We start from the raw sequence: 22307 nt of genomic DNA, 5'->3' as shown, positions 1-22307 counted from the left end.
ATCTTCATGGAGCTAAGAAAGGGAAGGCTGTCCAGAAACAGACCAACTCAAAATGGATAGTGCTGTGCGTCAAGATCTACTACGCATTGGCCAAGAAGCAACCCCCTAAGAGTTTGCATGCTCATTCCACCAGAGCTAAGTTTGCGACAACTGTGTTAGTCTGCGGAGTCCCTGTCCTAGACATCTCTCAGGCAGCAACGTGGTCATGTTTGCACATGTTTACCAAACACTTCTTTCTGTACAGTCAGACGCGGCGGGCATTTTGTCCATTGGGTGCTGCAGGACTTTCTGGTTTAAATTGGCTTTGCAGACCCACTTCCAGGGAGGCATTGTTTGGGTATCTATTCTGAGGTAAGGAATCTGCAGCTAGAAGTCTCTATCCGATGAACAAGGTACTTACCTTCTGTAACGTCTTATCTGGTACAGACTCTGTCTAGCTGCAGATTCCTTACCAACCCTCCCATTCTCCCCGCTCTGCAAGACGATTACAGCATAAGGGCCATTCTACTTAAGGCCTTAGTATTTAACATCAGTGGTCAGTTCTCATCTTGGCTCTGCGCTCTTGTTGTGGAAAGCCCAGAAAGTAACTGAATTCAGAGCACCAGGATGGTGCCTGTGTAGGTACCATGTACATCATTTCCAGCACAGCCAATGGTGCAGAGCTGAATGACGCCACCTACTGTGCCACTGCGGTACTGCTCAAGAACGTCCATATCCGGTCTGACTCCTGGGGAATATTTTAAGGTAAGGATTCTGCGGCTAGATAGTCTCTACCAGATAAGGCGTTACTCACTAAGGATGTTTTAGGGGGACCTGAAAAAGTTCTCCCGCCAATCAAACAACCTTCTCCTCCATGTAATTGAATCTTGTTTTATCAGAAGTAATGGGCCCATCATTTGAGGCTATCCATTACAACATATGTCCTTGAAAATTATCTTTCTAGTGGCCCTCACCTCTATCAGAAGAGTGAACCAATTATAGGCTTATCTTCTGTAAAACCCTACACACCAATAGAGTAGTGATGAGGACACATCCTTCATTTGTTCTGAAAGTTGTCTCTGATTTTCACAGTAACCATAAGATCACACTTTCCACATTCTTTCCCTATCAGTCCCCTCCATCATAGTGTTTTCTGCATTCCTTGGACACTGGAAGAGCTTTTTGTTTCTATCTAAATAAAACTGAAGAGCAGAAAAAGTTGTGTACCAACCTCCAGTGCTTCATTTGTAAATAAAAATGTGCAGGTGCCCAAAGCTCTCCTCTGAAACATGTGGCTACTGCAATTAAGTGTGTGAGCACAGAATACTGAGGCAGAGTAATCTTAAAACCATCTCGGGCTTCTTTAATCCATTTACAGCCACTCCCTACCCCTCCAGCTCACTGTTGCAGCTTTCTGCTGCTTTTTTTGTTTTTCTCTGTCTCTGTCTTTCCCTTATGTGTCTTTTGCTCGCAGTAAATTCTTGAGGCAGAAAGATAAGTGCTGGCCCTCAAAAATAAGTGTCGGTGCCCTGCACTGGAAACCATTGGCTCATATTAAGCACTGCCAACCTCAAAACAATCCATTGCTTAATGGATAGCGGCTTGTATTACCACGTATTTTCCAACATTGGATCTTTCACATAGTCACATGCCTGAATCATTCCCTGTCATCAGGCTGGAAATCCCTGGTACATTTAAATAGCAGTAGACCACGGTAAAATTACCATAGGCCTGAACAACAGTTTTCATTTAGTAGCATATCCACCTCATTTGAAGCGACCCCAACTTCAGCCTATGAGGTGGAAGTGCCAGCTCTCCTACTCTACTGTCCCTAGAGGCCACTATAGCTTACATGTCATTGCACAAGTGTGAGAAGAGGATATTATACATGAGCCTCCGACCAGGCAGAAGGGAGGGTCGCATGCGAACATAGGAAAGATTTCAATGTTGGAGAACTGGAGTCACAACTAAGCAACTAATTTGTTCTCCAACATTAGATCTTTCACAATCTGAATAGTAAACAGTGTACATTGTGAAATATAACAAAAGCAAGAAGCAGGCTTACCTGTATCGAAACAGGTGTCTGAGAACTGCCTTTCTTGTTGCTTTGTCCACTTCTGCAGCCACATCAAGAGAGGTGTGCTCCATAAACATGTGACTGCAGAGACACACCTGTGTAGAGTGCTGCAGTTGATGCCATGTTCCTGGTGGAATACCCCTTACTCTTCCCTGAAGTGAACCCTTGGCCTTGGTGTGATAGAAGGCAATGCAGGCTGAGGGTCAGTGTGCTGTCCCTTGCTTCAATAGGGGCGACCTCTTCCTGGCTGTCCATCAGAGACTAGCAGCTGATCTGATGAGCCCATAGCTTTTGATATATTGATGTAAAACCTTAGGCATGTATGCAAGTTAATGAAAGCAGTGCTGTTCAAAATTGGTTTGGGAAGAAAGTTCGTAGAACTACTGGATAATTCTAGTGAAAAGAAATAGGATTTTTGGATATGAATTTGGAACTGGTTCTCGAAATAACCATGTCCTTTGTGAACTGGAGGAAAGTGTCCTTTATGTTGAAAGCTTGCATTTCCCCATCTCTCAGTGTTGATGTTAGTGCTAGGAGAAGCAAGGTCTTCCGTGAGATTAACTGTATGTGTGCCTTGTGTGTTGGTTCTGTTAGCGCGTAAGGGGACGCATTTAGGTCGATAAACCTTTGGACCGCGTTTGTAGACTTCCCAGTACAAAATATTTTCTTAGCATCATCAATCAGTAGATAAATAAATAAATCAATAAAGACAATCACTAATCAATAAACAATTAATAGAAACAATAATTGAACACACCATGACCTTTCAGTCATGAATAACCACACCATTTAAGTGTTAGGATATTTATTTCCACATTTGTAACAATCTAATATCATGCCGGTTAATCTCAATAGCAATAAACACATCAAAAGCACCGTCATTTAGAAATCAGAACACAACTTAATCAATTTCGTGGATTATACTCATTCAGAATTTAAGTACATCATTAATATGAATCAACTTAGCAGAGTCTCATTAGTACATGAATCAACAAAGCAAGAACTCAGTCATTTGTCTATTTGCATTAGCTATTAGTGAACACCTTAACTAACCTCAAATTAGCATCAGCATGTTGGGCTTCATGCAAAACATTTTAGTGAACACGAATTTAGAAAACATCTATACTAAGGCCTCTATCAAAATAGCAGTTGGTACCTAGAAAGAAAAGGCAAACAGACAATCACAATTTGCATCGGATTGTTACCAATCCAACAGATCAGCAAGCAGCGTCACACTTCGTCCTCAGGACATCAGTTCATCAGCATCAGGCAAAAGTTAGAATGGTGCAAAGTTTCAAGATAGCATAGTTAAGGAATGGATTACTTCCCTCAGATGGAGGAGAATATAATATCAGGAAAATGGGCAGGGGGTGGTTTGGGTGACAGAACAACTAAACTTACAACTAAAAGTATCCTAAAGTATGGGCTTGGAGTGTCTGGAAGGAAAGCGGCAATGCAATGGAGAATGGAAGAATGGCATGTGTCTGATTTCTTCTTGGGACATGTGGTTAAGTTAAAACTGTCTAGCTATTCCCTAATTCCTCATTGGATAGAATTTGGTGCATCCGTATCTCTGTCCAATAATTAGCAACCACCTTTACTAGAATTTGCCACAGTTCACAGTTTCCATGTCACGGATTGGTCCACGTTATTGACGTCTTCAACGGTTGGAATGTCTGGTAGAAAATGTTACACTTTGCGCTCCAGTCAGTGTCTTCATTGTCTTCTCCTAGGACAGTTATCCTTGCACCTGTTACGAATTACACTGTTGCATCTAGCAAGAACATCGCCTTGAGCAAGCCGGTTCTCATGAGAAAGAATTCACTACAGTTACACACACACACATAACTTCTGGAAAAGTACAGCTTTGTGTCCTTCAGGAAAGCAGCAAGTTATTCATGTTAGAAAATACAATTCAAATATGAGGCCAGACATCTAGGCCCAAGCCCTCGCTAAGTTAAAGCCTATTATTAAATAAAGCAAACTTTTAACACGTAACCTTAATTATGATATACTAATACAAATTCAAACATATTGCATAATACTTCAGAATTAATAAGCCTTTTCATTAGTTTTCGTATACATTGGTAGCCACTCGCCGTGGGCACATTTCAAACGTATACATTATTTTCTGTGTTAACAAATTTTCTATGCAGCTTCATCACACAATATATTGCAAGCTTTTCGTATTAATATTTATTTTAAAACGCACACTCCAACAGTTCAAAGGGAGGTTGCATTCAATGGCTGAGGACAGTTTTGAGTTAAGTCCTTTCATAAATTGATTTCCTACTTCTCTGCATGTATGGCTGGACTCCTCTACATTTTCGGCTTTGGCTGACTCAGTACACTACTGGTAATGCTAGCCTAAAGACTGCATATATGTACTTCGAAAGAATTCTTACTCCAATGGTAAACATTAGCGCCCCCAAGAGCAACGCAGGCAACTACATTTTGAATTGCCACAAGATATCAGGGCAACCTAGGACGTCCACAGACGAATTCCCAGTTGGCCTTTCACCCTCTTGCGCAAAAGGTGCCCCCCTCATTTATATATGGCGCCTGGCCTCCTCTGATCAGTAAGCTAGCTCCGACCTCTGTTCAGCCTCTTGCAGGAGGGAGCCAGGCCTATGTGTGCGCCGCAGGGTTGCACTTTAAGCCGGCCAGCTGAGGACTTGCGCCCCACACAATCTCTTCAATGAACTGCCCCTGTTGATTGAAATGTTTTTCTTCCGGATAGGGGTCCCTGCTATTCGCCAGTTACAACAGCACAGAATGTTGACCCTGGAATTGAAAACTGACCAGTGTGTAAGCAGGTGACGGAGTGTTTGTTGCCCCTCTGCTTTCCACCTCTTTCAAGCAGTTCGCACTGACTTTCACTCACACCTTCTACCTTTGGTAACTGTGAGCAGTGGTCCTTCAAGTCTCTGGAATGGTAGAGCCATGCATTGTGATGGTTTCTTTTAATACAAACATTTAACTCTTGTCCTGTTGAGTCTGCACGGGGTTTAGTGTTTATAGAAGTGAAGCATTCCTGAAATGATGAAGCAGTTTTAAAAGGTGGAAGAATCTCACAATTATGTTTAGTTTGGAAAAAGGGAATCACAACCAATTCACAGTAAACGGTTGGGTCGTCCACTGGAACTCTGCACAGATGGATTGACATACTTTGAAAAGTCTAATTCATGGCTTTGAAGTTCTCCCCCCCCCCCAAATAAAGCGATATCAGCTTTTCCTTCCTTCTTCGTAAGGCCTGTAATTTCATTCACTTAATTGGTGAATATTTTACGTGGTGGGTGGGGGGGGGGTGGGCGCTGCTCACTTAGGAGACACCATTGTCTTGAAAAGAACCTACAGCATACTCGCTCAGATGCTCAGATACTCGCGAGGATCTCGGGCAGAAGCAACACCTTTTGCCAATTGGTATTAATTCTCTAAAAGGACCTGCATCTCAGAATGCTGTCAACCAGTATGACTATAAATCACTTCTTTAAAAGAATCCCCGAGATGCCTGTAGAGTGATACTTACCCACTTTCATTAAGTGCATCTACTGTTTGTACTTTTATTTGTAGAATTTCATTTCAAACTTAATTTTAATTATTTTACAGTCTATATGTTAAATGGAATTATATGAATAAAAATAAATAATTAATATATATTTGTTAATACTTTTTATTTTATTGTTTTAAACATTTTATGATGGTGTGCATTTACTATGAGTTTTGTGTTTTAAGGTGTCTTTCTGATTTTCATCCCTGTAAATGTGCTGCATTGCCTTGTTTTGGATTTAGATTCTTAGATATGTTTGGTCATTGTATACAAAGATGCACTGAAATTAGGTGGAGGTGAGGACCACTGGACCCAACCTGTCCCTGTATTCCCTTTCTGTTGTAACTCTGTAGGCTCCTCTAATCCTTACGTTTTGTTTTTACCCTACGTTTACTCATCTGTGGGCTGTCAGACCTGTCTCTCTTGTGGTGCAGACTAGGCCTCACCATACCTGCTTAACAACCTTTCTGTGGATTTACAGCCCCCTCTGTGATGATCTTCCTGTGTCATCAGCACCTTCTCAGGCTCAAGGTAGCAATAGAGCCAGATCCAGGGTTTGAGCTCACCTTTTTGTTCTTCATGATTCTATTCCACTCACTATATGTTGCTTTTCTTCCCCATTATTAATACAAACACATGTCCCAGGAACTGATGAAGACCCTGCAGTGCCAGCAGTTGGCCCTGGAGTGCATTGTGTCTTTGGGTGAAGAGATCCTGTCCTCCTGCCACCCAGACTCCATCATTACCATAAAGTCTTGGATCAACGTCAGTGACAGCCGCTATCAAGAGGTGAGCACAAGTGGTGGTCCAGCTATCCTTCTAAGCACTTACTGCAACTGTGTCTCCTCACTCAACTATGATTGTTCCTCAAAGCCTACTCTGTGCTCCTTCCAAGACCCCGTTCCATTAACTGTTCTGTAATATGACCATCACCCCACCTCCAGCGACTGATCTTCCTCCACTCTTAGATCTGTCAAAGAGTCCCTTCCTTGCCTCATTTCCCGTTGAAGGGCTGGCATTCCTATAAAATACCAAACATTGCAGAGCTGTAGTTACAGATATATTGGGTTTTTCTTCTCCATGGTTGAAAAAGGTTAGCTCATAATCAGTGTAGAAAATTGAAGATTTGCCAAAAGATTTTATTTATCCCCTTTGAAATAGCACATAAAAGATATAAATCGCGTCAGATGTAGTTTAGAACGCTCTAGGCTATTCCTGTGTGGACATTAAAGCAATCAGACACAGAGTTGCCATGTTAGATACAAATTCACAGGATTTTACGAACATTCAAACCCTTTGATAATCTCCAACCACAAACAATGGCTGATGTTTTTTTCCCATGAGAATGATGCTGCTGCCCCCCTTCTTATCCAGAGATCCAGAAAGTGAAAAACCCCAGCCTCTCTCTTTCATAAAGCTAATGCCTCCAAAAACACAAAACGAACATCCATGCTGCAGCCAGAAACAGTACGATGTTCTTCATCTCGTCCACATCGCTGCAAGTTTTCCACTGGCTCATATGTGAGTGTTTACAGTGTGCTTAGGAGAGACATTTCAATGTCTCAAGCGTGACCCTATGATTGACAGTGTATTGCAAGAACAACAAAGCAGTTATGTCACCAGCATTGAGATAAACCCACATAAATGACATCTTTTGGTACAATATAAGGGTCTAGAAATGGCCATAAACTCATTTAACTTGCTGATGTCACTGCACTACCTCACTTTATTCTCCCAGTAAGGCCAGCCTGCACTTTTTAAAGAGAGGTTCTAATGCAAAAATATAATAGTGTTGTTAAGAGATAAAACTTCGGTTTGTGTCTCTTGACCTTCGAAAATTTTAAAATAATTTGTGCAGTGTGGTGACAAAAAATTAGAGACATGCAATGTACAGTAGGCAAAAGGAAGGCAGTGTTGTTCCTTCTCAAGAGATCACAAGCACTGAATAGTCACACACACATGCAGGGATTCCCAGAGCACCTTTTTACAATGTCTATTCTTAATTGTAGATGTTCACCATTCTAGAGTAAGGCCAGCATAAGCACTTCGGGCCAGATGTACAAAATGCAATGTTGCATTTCTTAAATAGCAACTTCATAGAAATCGCTATTTAAGAAATGCAAAATGCTGTGTGCAGAGATACCGATTTCCTAATAGCGATTCCTACTTTGTAGGAATCGCTATTAGGAAATCGGTATTAAGAAATCCCATTGCATTTTAGTCAATGGGCTGTTTTTGGATTTCCTAAATAGCGATTTCTTATTAAGAAATCGCTATTTAGGAAACAGGAATGGCAAAGGGCAAAAAGGCCCCCCCTTTGGTGCACCCCAAAAATAGGGTTGCACCTGTAGAGGACACATATGCCTAAGGGGCATGTGTGTACTCTATTGCAATTTTAAAAAGCACCCTGGGGTGCTTTTTTTTTGTTTGTTTTTACTTGCACCTGGTTTCCACCGACTTCAATTTGGTGGTAATTGCATCTCCTAAATGCCTAAGTCGCATTTGGGAAATGCTTTGTACATCAGAATAGGAATCGCAAATAGGAGATCCCTATTTGCATTTTCCTTTTCTGGGAATCACAAATTGCAATTTCTACAGGGTAGAAATTGCAATTTGCGATTTCTTAAAGGCCTTTGTACATAAGAAAATAAGGATTCGGACCGTTAAGAAATGCAGAAGGGCTTTGTGCATCTGTCCGAATATTTATTAAAATGTAACCTATAAATGAGGCTGTATTGTCCAATTGCTTTAAATTGTTTTTGAAAAAGAGTTAAGATATAATTGAAAAAAAACAGAAAAAATAAGCAGGAGTTATTGGTCCTTATAAATCTCATTTACAAACCTTTTTTTTATAGGAAAAGGATTGAAAAGGAAGCAGACAATGTAGACTTATAGGCTGCAGCTGTGCAGATATGAAAAGAGTCTGTGCCTTTAATAGCTCACTGCCCACCAATATCCCATCATGCCCAGTAGGTGGCAGTTACCTCAGTTCTTTTTTGTAGCTCCTCGTGATAGGATCTTGGAGCAGAGCTCGGCCTTTTTTGGCTTTTTCTCAGAATTTTTTGTCAACTCCTTCACTCGACAGATTTCAACATTACCAGTGTTTTTCTGTCATTTTTTGACAGAAAAAATTATTTTTCTAGTAAAATAAAATGACATTTGTATTTGAAAAGTACCCTGCCTGTGGCAGAAAGGAGGCCAGATCAAAATATCATGATGTATGTATCATCTGCTTTCCTGACAGCCACATCCCTGACACATAACAACACTGTAGGACCTTTTCCAGGTGTACCCTCATGGATAGGGAGAAGATTCACTTTCTTGGCGTAGAAGAGCGACACAGACGGCAGGAGGTGCAGTATGAAGGTGGAACGCCGCAAGGAGAGAGTCAGTCTTCTACCAGGACTTTTACACCTTCCTCTGACGACTCCATGAGATGAAGATCCAAAAAGAGAGGAAATTCTCAAGAACTACATAATTCCAGGTTGACATCACGGGCATCAAAGTGGAGACAAGGTATGGTGTCTGAGAGCTGGGTCAACGTAGAGTGGGAAACAGCATTCGACATAGAGACACAAAAGGTCGATGTTGAGACACAGGAAATGTTCTACTTAGAAAAGTCTGTTGACGTTGAGACACAAGGAAAAAGCAATGTTGGGAAGGCTGTCGAGGCATTCCAGACCTGCAAGAATAGTCAGGAGATCTAGTCCAAGAAGATTACCATCAGCGTCTGACGCAGAATACTCCAGGGCTTACTCGCCATTGTTGCCCATCCTTCTTCTGTACTCTCCACCACCTCCTCCAACTCTTCCAGCTCCTTCAGCACCTTTTCCACATACTTCACCTCCACTTCTTTCTCAGACAAAGACACCTTTGGAAGCTCCTACTCTGGCGAGGTATCTAACTTCCCCTTAGAGACCATGGTCTCCTCAGTCCAGATCTGGCCATAGATCATGAGCACAAACCCCTTCAAGATATCGTCATCATTTTTGGCATCCTCATCAAGACGCTTGGTGCACTCATAGATATTGTCCGAGGTCCAGATCTAGGTCACAATCAAGACCGAGGTCATTGTTTTTCCACCTCTTCTTCTAGTACTGGAAGATTCTCTCCGACATTGATGGATTCTCCCTAGCCGAGGGTCTCACCAGTTGACAACATCAACACATTTCAAGAGGTGCTTGTAAGAGGGGCTACAAAACTGAACATTTCATTATCTGCTCCATCAACGACTACATCTGTGATTTTTTAGACTCTTCACCAACGTGCAGCATCAAGACCCCTTCTACCGCTACTTCTGGGTTCATTAGAAACAGCCATGTTACTTTGTCTGATGCCAGCAGCAGCCAAAGCAGCTCAACCTAGGCTTCAGAAAAAATATAAGCTGGACCCGTTATTCCTGCGAACAGATCCTCCTCTTGATTCGTTGTTATTTTGGCTGCAAAGAAAGTACATTCTACTACTCCTTCATCCACAGTTCCACCAGACGAAGAACATAGGGAACTGTATTTACTGGGAAGCAAGGTATATGGCACAGCTGCCACAACCCTGAAAGCGGCAAGTGCATCGGCCCTACTAGGCAAGTATGACAGATCCTTATGGGTCTTCGTGCGGCAGTTTGTTGAAGACCTCTCAAGAGACTGCAGAGAAGACTTCATCAAAATCTCAACAGGGAATACTTAATTTTCCAAACACAAAGAGCAGCAAAAGCACCCTAACAAACCTTACAAAAGGTGTTTCTATCCACAGAGCACCGAAACCCCTCAGTGGTTACACGGGCATCACCAACAGCAGCAAAGACATTTCCAGCAGCACCCAAGGCATCAACCTGAGGGAACAGCTGATGATTAACCTGTCTTAGAAAGAAAGTCTCCAAACAATGAACCTCTGCTTCTTCTTCTTCCATTACCCACTTCGGTAGGGGGAGGTATTTCATAATACCTAACAGAGTGGAAATCCATCACAAATGGTTCCTGGGTTCTGAATATTGTACAGAATGATTGTCTCAGATTCACCAGTCCTCCACCAAATATTCAATCAAAATCATTCAATCAACATCAGACAATGCTGAGATCAGAAGTGAACATCCTTCTGCAGAAGCATGCGTTGAAACTTGTAACTCACAAACTACAGGGATTTATTCCCGTTATTTATTTTTTGGTGAAAAAGAAAGGTCCAAAAACAAACTCAGATCCACACTAGATCCGAAAGTCGCAAACAAATGGATACCGAGAGAAATACTCAGAATTTTTGCATTACATCAAATTTATCCTCAACTCCATTGAGTAGACTGGCTCTGTTCTGTAGATCTTCAGGATGGGTACTCTCACATTCCAATTGCCAGGAAACAAGACAATTTCCTGAGATTCATGGTAGGACACAATCACTACCAGTCAGTTGCTTTGGTCCTTCTAGATCTGTCAGCTGCATTCGATACAGTGAACCACAGTATATCCTTGGTCGTCTTCAGGCACCTGGAGTGGGAGGCACCGTTGTCAAATGGTTCAATTCTTTTCTTTCTAATCGCTCCCTGGCAGCGGCTCTGCCTCCTTACAGCTGCGCTTTTAAGAACCCGGAGCATGGAGTGCCCTCAAGGCTCTGCGCTGAGTCCGGTCCTCTTTCACATCTATCTCAGACCTCTAGTGACGCTCATTAAGTCACACAGAATTTAATGCGGTGAATTATGCAGATGACACCCAACTTATTTTATCTTTTGAGATAGATTAGGCAGTGTCGTCTTTGACTTTTCATAACTGCATGAATGATGTTGCCAGCTGGCTCAACCACAATCCCCTTAAGTTTAATGGGGATAAAACAGAGCTTCTTTACTGCTCTGCCAGTAAAGCATTGAGCCCCATCCAGCTAAGTCTGCGGTCTGGTGACCAGTCGCTAATTCCCTCTGACTCTGTGCGTAATCTCGGGGTTGTGCTTGACAACAGGCCATCAATGGAAACCCATGTGAATAGACTTGTAGCTCCCTGCTTTGCTCTGGTATGCAATCTGCAGAAGATTTTGCCTTTGATGCCCTCCACTGAACAAATTCTAATTGTAAGCAGTGTTATTGTGAGTCAGCTGGACCTTTGCAATACCCTTTTATTGAGCACGCCTGACTACCTATTAAATATACTTCACAGAGTGCAGATTGTGGCGGACCAGCAGGCTCTTAGTAGACACAGGAGTTCGTCTACCTCTCTGGCACTGAAAGACCTCCATTGACTGCCGGTGCTGCAGCGTATAATTCTTAAATCTCTCTGCTTTGTGCTTAAAGCTCTCCAGGGCGGCAGCCCTGTGCCTTTGCAAAACAAACTGAAAAGATACTCCCCTGGAGGGTTTCTTCTTTCAGCCTCCGCCAGTCTTTTCTGCCTCCCAAAAGTAGGGAAATCCAGATATGGTGGCCGGGCCTTCTCTGTTTTAGCTGCTCAAATATGGAACCAGCTTCCTGGTCCCATTAGATCCTCGACCAATCTTATGCACTTTAGGAAAGCACTGAAAACTTGGCTGTTCCCATGGTCATAATTGATCCTATGGTAATGCTGCTCTCTATTTCTTTTAATCGTAGTTCTTTTTCCTTCTCTCTTATCTCTGGTCTGTCTGACCTCTCTCACCACCCCCTCTAGCGCTAGGATACCAGTTTTGGTCGCTGGTCACTTTATAAATGCTTAAATAAATACATGTGTGAGAGTCCTGTGACAAAGCTCTGCTCTGGCCAGTGAACCTTAAATCTGTTACTTTCGTGATTTGCCCTTGATTTGAACCATCCTTGTCTTCAGCACGAAAGTACTGTGAGCTGTTTTTAGGGAAATTGTATTAACTTGTGGGCCAGGGAAATATTTTTACTTGACAGCCGTCACCAGCTGTTGCCATGGCTGACATAGAGAAGAAATCTCTTTTCAAAGCTTATTTATTCTGTGGTCTTACGAAAATTTACAATGATGTTGCCCATTTTCAGTTTATGTATTGCCTTCATCCAAACGATAAGTAGTCTAAATATGACATTTGTAGACCTTTTCGAACTAAGACTCTTAGGAACAGAGAAAAGAGGTTGGCATTATATCTGATGGCTAATGAGAATTGTCCTCCTTCTGTAGGAGATGACCCCTCTTCATGGGGGGATTCCAAGAAAAGTGACCTCCAAGCACTTCCCTGAAGGCAGCACAAAAAAGGAGAGTTGTTCAGTTTCCTGAACTGGACTTGTTTGGAACTGCACTTGCAGCCATCTCCTCTGCCTCTAAAGAAGGAAAACATGCATCTAAGGGATCATCTTAGACACAAGCGTCAGAACCCATTGAGAATCTACCTCTTAAAAAGAATAAAACATCTTCAAAATTTCAATCAATTTTGTCGTCTATGACATTCCTGTCAACAACATTGTCTACAAGACTGTCAATGACGAGACCATCAGCGGCGACTCCCCCGTTGACTGTGACCCCGTCGACGGTGACTTTGCTGTCATCAGTGGTGATCATCAAGGCAGAGACTGTGCCATGGACACGTCAGGACTCAAGACAGCGAAACTGTTGACACCATTAAATTCAATTTTGTAAACTCTGCTTTTGCCATTATGGGTTTCAGCATTGCTACCTGCTCTGATTTTACTGTCTGATCAAGAAGAGAAGGCAAGTGTCTGTTTCATAAACTGTGTATACCCCAACACCACTGAATGCAAAATATGCCCAGAGTTTGGGGAGGACATAGATGAAAATGAATATTATTCAGACTTTGATTTCCAACAGGATTATATTCATACTTAAAGGTCTTTCATATTGCCTAGACAACACAGGTAGTCTGAAGTAGTTCAGGTGCCTATGGCCTTTTTATCTACATTACAACAAATGATGAAAACTTTCCAAAATGTATTGCCACAACAACCAGCTAACAATCGACAATGCGTAATCCTTCACCAGCCAATCCTCCTCCACAGCAGTCACCACTACCCCCTCCACCACCTCCACGAGAACCATCACCCAGAGTTGGTCAAAGACCACTGGTTCCGCCAACTCCTGAAGAAATGGGTGATGATGAGTCACTCCATGTGTTCCGATGTGGATGGGGGCAGAGGATGAACTTCCACAAGATGATGGAGGACAAGATGATGTAGCAAACGCAACAGTGGCACCAAGGGAAGGGAATGACACACCTGTTCCACAAGATCGTATGATATTTCAAGATTTCATTCTCTAATGGAAAGAGCTGCAGAGACATTCATTCTACCAATAAAGTCCACAGAACAACGTTTCCTTTATGAGTTTAAGAAGCAGTTATGGAAGCCGGTACAAGAAATCCCTATTTTGGATTTTATTTGGTCAGAAGGCCTGAAGTTAATAAAGATTCCTGCTATGATCCCGAGAGTCATACCCCCACCTGGAGAAGTATAAAGCTCCAGAACCCGCTCCTGCTTGCCTCACTGGACATACTAGGCCAGATTCAGTTAGCTTCTTAGTAGTTCAGAGTAGACCCAAAAATCCAATTGCACCCTTCTCTGGTCCGCCAGACGGAGATTGTACCTGAATAGACAATTTAGGCAAAATAATCTCACCTATGGCAGCGACCTCCAGGACGTCAGACAGTGCTTTGACAATCTTAGGGCGTTATGATCGCCAGATGTGGGATGATATTGCACCATTGCTTGAACTCATCCTGGGAGATGAGAGGGAGACAACAAGGAAGGAGAACTAATTTTATCTTTCATTATTGATGTGGCAATGGATGTCTCCTATACAGGTTCCCGTCAAGTTACAGGAGGAATGTTGTTAAGAAGACTGGGTTGGCCAGAGCCCACAGCCTACTGTCCTGAGATGCAATCAAAGATTTTGGACGTGCCCTTCAAGGGCCTTGCTCTTTTCAGCAAGCATGTGGTGAGAATCTTTAGGTTCTTAAAACAGATACTTCTAAGGCTTTTGCCTCATAAAGATCAGAGGTTTAGTGGAGGATTCAACACATTTTCAAGTCAACAGTAGTATTTTCCTCAAAGACAATCTGGACACTGTCAAGGATACTCCATTAACTGTAGTGAAAGGTAGTCATATGGGAGATCATCGGGAAGAAAGAGAAGTGCTCCTCGGTCATTCACCAGTGACAACAGACGAGAGCTTGACTCTCTGCCTTTTCCCTCTTTTCTACCTCCTACAATGCAGTTTGGGGGGGGGGAGGAATTTCAATGTTAGCTCCCGCTTAGGCGGCTATAACATCGGACAAATGGATGAGGCAAATTGTTCTTTCAGGCGTCGATGGAGTTCATTTAGAGACCTCCTATGAATCCATCCACAAAAGAGTATCATCTACATTTGAAGTAGCTTCAGTGGGAAATTATCTTACTCCTTGTCAAAGGGGCTGGAGAGATTGTCCACAACCCACTGAAAAACTAGGGGTTTACTCCAGGCTTTTTTTGATTAGACAGAAAAGGGGTCAGTGGAGACCAATCCTGGTTCTCAAACAACTGGAAACATTCCTGAATAAACAATCTTTCCAGATGGTTACCCTTCATGAAGTCCTCCTGATGCTGCAGGGAGGAGATTATATGGCCACCCTGGTTAAGGGTGTCAACAGCAATATCAGAAAATATGAAAAGATTGTTGTCAATATCAGGGGATTTTGTTGAAGCCACGTGGGACTATGCACCTGTCTGTTGACACTTAATGGTGGCTTACAGAGCTAAAAACAATTAATCATAAATGTTGTCACAATTATGTTGTGTAGAAGTGGTGCTTCTTTTGTCTGTTACTGTACTGGGAACTTTTAAGAGTTACTGCTTCTGAATGTGGACGATTACTTGTTTTTCTGTTTGAAATGTTTCATTAAAAAATCCAGTCTAACATTGCATCATTATTTCCACCTTTTGGAAATCTTAAACGTTCGATGCCTGAAACGTTTGGAGTAAGTAATTTACATATAGGGCAAACAATAAAAATAGAATAATTTGAGTGTAAAATCGAAGGTGGTGCAGCCAATGGGATTCTAAGCCAAGATAATAGAGTGAATGTACAGACTTTAGCAGATGTAGAGTACAAAAGCCATTGCACATCTGGAATGTTAACACAATTCAATCCATGTCAGCGTTTGACTTCCTGACTCATACTTGTGGTATTTTGTTGGTCCTTAAATGTTTCCAAAAGGGTTTGACTGTGGTACTTTGTTGGGTAGAGAAGCATCTTTTCATTTGTGTGGAAAGCGGACTACAAAGATAGCATTGATAATTTTAAAAAAATCAATTTGGAAACATAGTTTTACATGCCTGTAATTAACACCTCTCAAATTCCCACCTTAAAATATATTTTACTGTCAGTCTCAAAATAGAGGGATCAAATTACTTTCAAAAGACAGTTACATGCCTTCCTAAAAGCCATCCCACTGCTGAACCGTCACACAAATCTTCTCTTCTTGTAAACTCACACTTAACAACTTTTCACCACTTTCTGTAGTAGTAGTAGTAATGTCTACAACTTGTAGACTCAGAGACTTGAAAGGACGGTGACGGTAGCAGCCTCTCTGTGAGGCTCCCGTCCTTCTCTCCCCGTCCCGGGAGATCTTGACCTGCTTGGGCCCTACAAACCAGCTGGCAGTGGGGCCGAAGATACAGAGTGTCCAGCGGCAGCGCTGCGGGAGCGCTTTTAGTCCCAGGGACCGGCTTTTGAGGCTGATATTCTGAACGCTGCAGAGCCGCGAGTGATCCAAGATGGCGGCCGCCATCTTTAACACTGCGCTGATGCCTTGCTGATGCGGCGGAGATCGCCCAGACAACCCGGCTCCGAAGCGGTGAGCACAGGGACCGCTGGAGCCGAAGTATCGGCCGGGGGAGCGATGCGGGGCAGCGGGACGCCCGGGGACTTGCTGAGCCCAAATTTGACGTTCGCAACCAAACCTGAAAAGCCCCTTCTTTGATTTGATCTGAACCCGAATGGAACGAAGGCCAGGGGGACACAAACTGAGATGAACGGAGTGTAAATGCCACATTCCAAGCGGCCCTCAACCGCGGGAACCCTAGCTACAGCATCGACAACCTGGTAAATACTTTAAACTTCCGATAAGTGGCGCACAAAAGACCTCACCCCTTAGGAGTTACGAGGGGACAGTCACTAGAGCTATTAAAACCCGGGGCCAAGCTAAAGAAGGGAGGCTCAAGCGCTACACAACTCCAAATAACAGAACTAACTGTCCGGCTCCTATCCCCGACTGTCAGCTCCGCTCCTCCCCGCCCGGCACCCTCTCACCGGCGCCCCGGCCCCGCCGCCGCCGTCTCTCCCTCCGCCTCGGCCGCGGCTCTTTGTTTCTTTCGCGTTGCGCGAATACTAGCTCGGCGGCGGCCATCTTGGGTAAGGATCTGCGCCATATTGAGTCGGGACGTCAGCTGTGCCCTGCAGTGAAAGCCGCCATTTTAGATGAGGGAGCAGCGAACGCGCCCACTCCGTACCTGGCGTCTGAACGGGTAACCGTAGGAGCCATTTTCCCACAGGGTCACAACCGTCGCCAGTGAGGTCGTACGCCATCTTGGTGATGACACGCTCCCTCTCCAGTGGAGACATCTGCATTAGCGGCCGTCTTGGAAAAGGACGAACCCCGTCTAGAGTGAAGACTGCGCCATCTTGGATAAGGACGTACTCCGTCTAGAGTGAAGACTGCGCCATCTTGGATAAGGACGTACTCCGTCTAGAGTGAAGACTGCGCCATCTTAGATAAGGACGTACTCCGTCTAGAGTGAAGTCTGCGCCATCTTGGAAAAGTACTCCGTCTTCTGTGAGGACTGCACCAGCTTGGATAAGGACGTACCCCGTCTTCTGTGACGACTGCGCCATCTTGGATAAGGACGTACCCCGTCTTCTGTGACGACTGCGCAATCCCGGGGACTACGGAGCCCGTAAAATAGACGAGTCCCCAGGGAGGACCCGAAGCGGCTGGCCCCACTCCGCTGAGCTGAGCCGTGCTTGCCTCTGACACCCTGCGGAGAGAAGGAAAGCGGAACACCGGTGACCTGATCGGGGTCAAGGAACAAAACTGGCGAGGCCCCTTGACTTGGGGCCCCTGGAAAACTAACTCTAGAGACCCCTACTCGGAGGTCCGACAGAGCACCACTGGGGGCACCTGAAGACAAGATTGTACAAACGCAGCATTAAGGTGAGAGCCTCTGGGAATATAATGGAAACACCCCTGGTCCGGGGAATCACCTGGCGAGTTGAATTGAACCAGATCCCAGCAGGGACTATTTCCAAGTCTCTGCACTAAGAGGGGGGTTTCAAGACCAAAGCAAGAGTAAAAGCGATCCACCCAGTTTCTTTCTGACCCCAACTATGGATTGTGGGCTCTGAGAGTAACTCCACACCTTGCCCCATCACTCGAGCAAACTACAACGATCTGTAGGGAAACCACCTTCATTTGGCACATGCACATCACCGCAAAATGGGTAAAACGGGCCAACACCATGCAGTACAGTCCTCTAGACTCTTAGGGCATTTGGAGGTAGTTCTGTCTGAGGTAGGAGTGAGATGCACTCCTTGCACCATTTCTTCACAGCTGTGCAGCACTTAGTGCCAGTTGCAACGTTTAGGTTTGCGCAAGCACGCACGCTGGTCTTTCGCTGTATTGGCAGCAGCCCCAACATTCTGGACACAGGGCATTTGAGCCCCTTTGGGTTGGCCAGCTGACTAGGGGTTCCTGGTGGTTTGTAGGGCGCCAGGCCCCATTATGTATTTGTGGTGCTAGGAAATGTATTTCTGGTAGTTTGATTTTCAGACCCTGTTCTGGCTACCTCTAAATTGTGTTTTATGATTTTGAGGTTCTGGCATACTTTGGGTTATGCTAGTGAAATTATTTTCCACCCTGTGATTTTTGCCCATAATGATGCCGATACTTAGGAGATAAGTATCTATTATTAGACTGTTGAGATTTGGGGCGTACAATGTCTTTGATACCTATTGTGATGCTGTGCTTTATGTGGTTTATATCTCAGGATGATAAGTACAGTGATTTTCCTCTTACACCACTTCATCTCCTATTCCATCTTGTTGAATCAGCCCTGTTCTGAAGTAACAACCTATCCCTAATCGCCTCACTTTCCTGTCTCCACAATAACTCAGGTTCCTTCACCCGATGTCTGGATTACGTGCCCCCTTCTTGCCCTCATACTTCTCCTCACCACCACCGTCCTAGTAACACCCTTCCCTTTTCCCCACCACCCTCCTCCTCCACAATTTCCCAACATGGCCACCGCTCGAATGAAGTCTGGAATTAATTGCTACAAAATCATCTACCCTTCTAACCTGTCTAAAGCTGCAACAAAACGTTTCAAGCATAACACCATTGAATATTTCCCCGATTCCCTTTTTGTCGATCAGTTTTACAATGGTCGATATGGGGGGCTCAAAAATGATCTAATTTTTTTCACGCACGACATACCCTCTTGGTCTACCAGCTTTTACAATTCCTTTAACGTCACCTCCTCCTCCTCTATCCCCCATGGGAAACAGCTAAAAATTTCCCCCTCTGCGTGTTTTAACGGCTCCCTCACTATCTCACTCTATAACAACGGTACTGTTATGATCCAAGCCAAAGACACCTGTCTCTCTCTCTTTGACCGCCTCTTCCCTTCCCTACTCCCCTCCCCTGCTACCGGGCTATCCCTTGACTCTCCATCTAGCTCCACCAATTACTCCCTTTCTCCTCCCCTGACCCCCCCACTCTCCAACAGGCTGCACCCTGGGGAGGCACAGGTTGACCCTCTTCTCTCCCCTCGGACCTCCCCTCGCATTCTTCCCCCCTCACAGTTTGCCCCTCCCCTCTTCACTTCAGCCTTACCTCTAGCTAACACGCTCCTCGTCCATTCCGCACCGTCCCGGCACTCCATTCTCATCTCCTCCCCCCTATCCCTTCCAGCCACCCCCCTCCTTAGACCACCTCTCCTCCAGCCCTCTCCCCCTGTCTATGTTCCCTACGCTCCCCTTGTTCCCTCCTCCGCTCTTCTTTTCCGCCCACTCCTCCCCTCACTATGTACCCCGATTTCCCCGCAAATACATTCCATCTCTCTCCCTCCCCACTCTCCTCCAGCACTGCTGTGCTACCCCCTTTCCTCCCCTGGTAACACCTTCCCTCCCTCGGACCGAGCAGAATCACTTCCTTTCTTCAACTTCCCTTTCTCCCAATCCCCCCCATTCTGCCCGATACCCGCTCCATCACAGCCACCTCACTTAGCTGCCAGGACCTATCCAACTCTATCCAACTCCCCCCCCTTCCTTTCATACCTCCCTAATCCCTATGACTCCTCACACTCCTCCCCTCTCCTATCGCCCCACCGCCCCACTCCTCTACTATCGCCCCATAGTTCTGCCCTTAATTCCTATCCTTCTTGCAACGCCAACAACGACAACTCTCCTCTCACCCCTGGTACACCAACTCCTGCTCTCACCCTAAACCTTTCCCCACCTCTGAACCCTATACCCCCACTCCCCTCCCGTTCCCCCACCTCTTCCTGCCGTACACTGCCTAGTGCACCCCCTCCTGTTTCCATCGAGCCACCCATTACGCCGTGCTCTTCCTTACTCTCTCTGGAAAAAAAGCTAGGCTCTCTAATCACCGCCATCTCCCAACTTGAAGCTACCATTTTAGTTTTAAGCTCCAAGATCTCGACGTTTCCACACACCTCAAGTCCTTTGGCTAACACTCACCCTTCCACGAGATGCACCTCACCACCACACCCCACTATAGCTAAATCTAGCCAGTCGTCTGCAAATCCACACAAGCACTCGAACGCCACTCTTCCTTCACTTCCACTTCCCAGTAACCCTGTAATCTACACTATTCCGACCATCTCCTCTGTCAGAACCACTCGCCCACCTAAATCCTCCCGAGCGCCCTCATATAAGCACAATATCCCTATCACCCCTCATAGCCCAAGTGCCCCCGTCACCAAAACAGTTGCGTCAGAGCTGCGCTGTCTGCTCCACAACTGCAGATCTGCAATAAAACACAAACTTGAAATCTCCGATACCATCAACCAGCACAATATTGACATGATCTTCCTCACAGAGACCTGGTTCAACGATACCTCTCACTCTATGTTTGATCTCCTTGTACCCACAGGCTATTCTATACTTAGAAATGACAGAATTGACAAAGTGGGGGGAGGTGTTGCGGTCATCTTTAGAAACTCCCTTCAACTTAAGGCTCTTCCTAACAGCTCCTGCCACACTTTTGAATGCCTATCACTTGAGCTTCAATTGCACCACCGATCACCTCTCAGATTCCATGCTATTTACCACCCGCCTGGTAGCAGCCCTTCGTTTATGGAGGAACTCACGGACTGCATCAGCGACCAATTCACGCAAAGTGACAATCAGATCTTCGTGGGTGACTTCAATGTCCACTGGGGCTCGCCTCAAGACACAAATGCGAATTTGCTGGCCACCTTCCTCTCTGCAAACGATCTTATCCAACACTGCACAGAAACAACACACTCTAAAGGCTCAATCCTAGACCTTGTCATTTCTAAAGCAGGCTTGCTGACTATCGCTACCCTATTCATGTAGACTGGTCGGACCACCTCCTCATCCCATTCTCTCTTCACCTATCACACTCTATAACTCTGGGCCAGCCTATGAGGGCTACTTCCTGGTTCCGTGACACTAAAAATATTGACCTCAGTACCCTCTGTAATTCTGCCTTGCTATCACTTCCAAGGCTAGACCCGGACCTAGAGGTCAACGAACTCACCTCCCAATGCCTCACAGTCCTTGCAGTCGAAATCAATAATGTCGCTCCTCTCCAAAGCAAAAAGAAAAGGCCCACTCCCTCAGCACCTTGGTTCAACAAATCCCTCTATGAAGAAAGGAAGCTCATAAGAGCCCTTGAGAAACAATGGAGACAAGCACCCTCCACTGAAAATTTGGCCACGCTTCGTTCAGCAAGATCCAAGTACCACAATCTCATCTTCCTTGGAAAAGCGTCGCACTACAAATCCCTCCTTGACTCAGCCAAAAATAGACCCAAAAAACTATTCGACCTCATCAAGAACCCTAACAGCTCTCCCCCAACCTCCAAATTGGAAGATTCCACAAAGAAAGCAGCGGAATTCGCGATATTCTTTGACGAAAAGGTAAAATCACTTGTAGATCAGGTCATTCATCCTACCCCCACAGAGGAGTGCAAATCCTTAACCATTTGGCAAAACTTTGACCCCATCTCTGACGATGCTCTCCTTAAATGCATCCTCGATACAAAGCCCTCTAACCATTCTCTTGACCCCATCCCTAGTGCCATTGCCATTGACTTCTATACTAATTCTCTTTCCTACTGGACCACTCTGGTCAACCTCTCCCTTAGTCAAGGGTCCCTTCCTGTGTCCTTCAAAACTGGGCAGGTCACCCCTCTGCTAAAAAAACCCACTGCTGATGCGAACGACCTCAACAACTACCGTCCCATCACTAACCTACCCTTTCTTGCGAAAATCACAGAAAAATGTGTAGCGAAACAACTCTCTCGCCATATCAAGGAAAATGATCTTCTTGACAATTTCCAGTCTGGCTTCATTCAAAACCGCAGCACTGAAACAGCCCTGCTGCTAGTGATTGATGACGCGCTGCGGATACTCGATTCAGGGGAGTCTTGTCTTCTAATTCTTCTTGACCTTTCTGCAGCCTTTGACACTGTCAATCACAACACTCTCCTTAACACTCTTCAACAGAGAATGGGCATGGAGGGCACTGTGCTCAAATGGTT

At 44.8% G+C, this 22307-nt stretch overlaps 1 protein-coding gene across 3 annotated transcripts in view; it reads left to right on the top strand.

The window, feature by feature from the left end:
- Nucleotides 1-22307, top strand: part of LOC138282926 (microtubule-actin cross-linking factor 1, isoforms 6/7-like) — a 533430-nt gene that overhangs the window by 377981 nt on the left and 133142 nt on the right. For all 3 annotated transcript variants that reach the window (XM_069220983.1, XM_069220984.1, XM_069220985.1), the window contains exon 30: nucleotides 6252-6395. In XM_069220983.1, the coding sequence (XP_069077084.1) occupies nucleotides 6252-6395 (144 nt within the window). The remainder of the gene's footprint in view (nucleotides 1-6251; nucleotides 6396-22307) is intronic.

This window comes from Pleurodeles waltl, chromosome 2_2 (genome assembly GCF_031143425.1).
Source record: "Pleurodeles waltl isolate 20211129_DDA chromosome 2_2, aPleWal1.hap1.20221129, whole genome shotgun sequence".
NCBI lineage: Eukaryota > Metazoa > Chordata > Amphibia > Caudata > Salamandridae > Pleurodeles > Pleurodeles waltl.
This window is presented reverse-complemented; position numbering and strand designations above follow the sequence as displayed.